The sequence below is a fragment of the Phalaenopsis equestris genome, unplaced genomic scaffold (genome assembly GCF_001263595.1).
Source record: "Phalaenopsis equestris unplaced genomic scaffold, ASM126359v1 Scaffold000107, whole genome shotgun sequence".
NCBI classification, from domain to species: Eukaryota; Viridiplantae; Streptophyta; class Magnoliopsida; order Asparagales; family Orchidaceae; genus Phalaenopsis; species Phalaenopsis equestris.
This window is the reverse complement of record NW_018164549.1, coordinates 3,075,037-3,076,486: the sequence shown is the minus strand read 5'-3', so window position 1 is coordinate 3,076,486 and position 1,450 is coordinate 3,075,037. Positions and strand designations below refer to the sequence as shown.

General features: G+C 30.8%; 1 protein-coding gene across 1 annotated transcript in view; it reads left to right on the top strand.

The window, feature by feature from the left end:
• The first annotated feature begins 1,256 nt into the window (after positions 1–1,256).
• Positions 1,257–1,450, top strand: part of LOC110020856 — a 1,632-nt gene continuing 1,438 nt past the window's right edge. Inside the window, exon 1 of the mRNA XM_020719122.1 lies at positions 1,257–1,384. Within this exon, the coding sequence (XP_020574781.1) occupies positions 1,298–1,384 (87 nt within the window). The 5' untranslated portion in view covers positions 1,257–1,297. The remainder of the gene's footprint in view (positions 1,385–1,450) is intronic.

The window sequence follows — 1,450 nt, the reverse complement described above, 5'->3', positions numbered from 1 at the left end:
ATATTTGATGAGTAGTTATTTTTTTAAAATTTAATTGATTATAAGGTTAAAAAGATTTATAATCAATTAAAATAATTAATGAAGAAAATAGAATAAAAATTATTAAATTAAATTCAAATGATGTTTTAAATCTTGTTTCAATCTTTAACATCTTATAGCTACGTGATTAGGGTTGTCAAAATGATTTTGTTCGTGAACGGCTCGTGTTTGGCTTTTTAAGCAAACGAGTCTCGCTAACACTCCTATATATATAATACATTGTAATTAATCATTAAATAATGTAATCATTAATCTAAATAATGATGTAATAATTAGATATTAAAAAAGAAAAAAGATCATAATTAGTAATTTAAATTTAATGTTTCAAGCATCGTCCATCATTCAGATATATATATCAAAATGACAGATTTACATCTGCGTTTCTATGTATTTACACATCTAACAATTAAACTTTAATTTTAATATATACGCCATCTTAATTATGCATGAATATGTACATTAATTTTCATTCTTTAAAGCTAAAAATAGCTATATTTCTTTTATATGAAATATCTGGGGGTTATAAATATAAAAAAACAAATTCTGGATAGATATGTAAATAAGTAGGAATTTGTTACTATATATTTAAATGCTGTTTACATATTTAATTCAAATGTTTCTAGAAGATTTTTTAAGCGGTTGGATAAATATCAAAACAGCTTGAATATTAATCATGATCGTATGAAGTTGTTTTCATGTGAAGAGAAATATTTATTTTTTAAGTTGTTTTATTAATTACAATATTTAAAAATATTAATTATATTTTAAACCTTTGATATACTATATCTTTTCACGCACATCTATGTAGAGAGAGAGAGAGAGAGAGAGGGAGAGAGATCTGTGTTTGATGCATACCCGGTCTGTTGGTGTCATCTACGGTATAAGATCCCTCAGGTCAGGAGTTTGAATCCCCACTGACGCAGGTGACCTTAAAAAAGTGGTACTCAAATTGTTAAGCACATTAGTAGTAGTTGGAGGCTCATATAATAGGTTCTAGTCATTTCTTTTTTTAAGTATATATGGGCATTTGCTTGTCAATTGTAAGTTTTCTCTGGTCTAGGGTTTTATTTCCCCGGTAGAGGATGTGATACTCGAATTGTTTGACGCATCAGAGATGATCGAAACTTGTATAATAACCTCATACCATTCATTTAATTATATATATATATATATATATATATAGATAATGTTAAAAAATTCAAGGAAAATACATTCCCTATAACACGAGGAATTCAATCTCTATCACTTCTGAGGACAGATGTCAATGACGGTAATGTCGCGGCTGGAGAGGCTTGATCTGATGCTGCTGTGCTTGGAGGAGATAAAAGTGGGCGGCGGCGGGGGTGGAAGCGGGCGGCTGAGCTCCGGCTTGTCGGCGGCGGGATCGAGCGGCGGGGGGGGGGGGGTGTTG